The sequence below is a fragment of the Penaeus chinensis genome, chromosome 39 (assembly GCF_019202785.1).
Source record: "Penaeus chinensis breed Huanghai No. 1 chromosome 39, ASM1920278v2, whole genome shotgun sequence".
Lineage (NCBI taxonomy): Eukaryota > Metazoa > Arthropoda > Malacostraca > Decapoda > Penaeidae > Penaeus > Penaeus chinensis.
This window is the reverse complement of record NC_061857.1, coordinates 4,967,955-4,969,448: the sequence shown is the minus strand read 5'-3', so window position 1 is coordinate 4,969,448 and position 1,494 is coordinate 4,967,955. Positions and strand designations below refer to the sequence as shown.

At 31.5% G+C, this 1,494-nt stretch overlaps 1 protein-coding gene across 1 annotated transcript in view; it reads left to right on the top strand.

Moving 5' to 3' along the window:
• LOC125046571 (kelch-like ECH-associated protein 1B) overlaps positions 1 to 730 on the top strand; it is a 16,955-nt gene extending 16,225 nt beyond the window's left edge. The window contains 1 exon segment of the mRNA XM_047644358.1: positions 179 to 730. Within this exon segment, the coding sequence (XP_047500314.1) occupies positions 179 to 333 (155 nt within the window). The 3' untranslated portion in view covers positions 334 to 730.
• The last annotated feature ends 764 nt before the right edge of the window (positions 731 to 1,494 follow it).

The window sequence follows — 1,494 nt, the reverse complement described above, 5'->3', positions numbered from 1 at the left end:
AGGACTCTTGAGTGCTTAACTTATGTTTATGGTAATCTTATATTTGTAAATTGTTATAGAGTAGCAGATAGGCTTCTTAAGTGAAATTCAAATAACTTTTAAGAAAAATGAGATTATTCCACTCAATGTGTCTTGCAATTTTGATATCAAGCAATTTATTTATTTTTAATATCCTCAGGTGGCTATGATGGCAGCCAGTTCCTGTCATCAGTGGAAGTTTATGATTATCATCGGAACGAGTGGTCGGAGTGCAAGCCTTTACCGTGGGGCAGATCTGGCCATGCATCAGCGTCATCCTTTCATCCATGCCTCTTGCACTGCGATACGAGATAGCACTGATTTTTTTTTGTGTGTGTGTGTGTGTGTGTGTGTGTGTGTGTGTGTGTGTGTGTGTGTGTGTGTGTGTGTGTGTGTGTGTGTGTGTGTGTGTGTGTGTGTGTGTGTGTGTGTGTGTGTGTGTGTTTGTGTGTGTTTGTGTGTGTTTGTGTAGAGATCTGGAAATACTGGCAGACAGTTGTGGATTATCTGGAACACTCTTGGATGGGATTTGTCTTCACGGCTGTGGATGCATGTAAGGGTGGATGTTGAGTAACTGGAATTGATGTAATTTATTATAATTATCATGATCTTGATTATTATTTTTTTTTTTTTCTGTCATCATCATCCATCATCATCCATCATCATCCATCATTATCCATCATCATCATCATCATCATCATCATCATCATCATCATCATCATCATCATCATCATCATCATCATCATCATCATCATCATCCATCATCATCATCATCATCCATCATCCATCATCCATCAATCATCAATAATCATCCATCATCCATCAATCATCAATAATCATCCATTATCTATCAATCATCATCATCAAACATCCATCATTATTATTATTATTATTATTATTATTATTATTGTTATTATTGTTATTATTATTATTATTATTATTATTATTATTATTATTATTGTTATTATTATTATCAATGTAATTATTATTATTTTTATTATTGTTATTATGTTATTTATAATTTGTTTATACTTTTTTTTTTTTTTTTTATTATGTATGGTAAAATATTATACTGGTTTTAGAAATAGAACTTCACTGAAGAGCTTGCTACCTCCTTTTACAAACTATGATAGGCCTATTTTCTACATTATGCTTATATTCTGTAACTTTTTGAGGGTTGGATTATGAAAGACAGACGTGTACTTCACTGATAGATAACCATATTATTTAAGGTATGAAAGAACTCAACAAAATGGTTTCTTTGTCGTTATTCTTGAATTATAAAAAAAAAAGACTGACCTGGTCTTCAGCTACATACAAAAATTATTTTAGGTATGAAAGAAATGCTTTCCTTTTTTTGTAATTCACAGTTTGAAAAATATTGATATGCTGATATACATTCTAGCTTTTGTTATAACTCCAAGATTTTCCATATATTTGGTATTTGTAGAACGTCTTTCAAAACAAAGCTAAAAC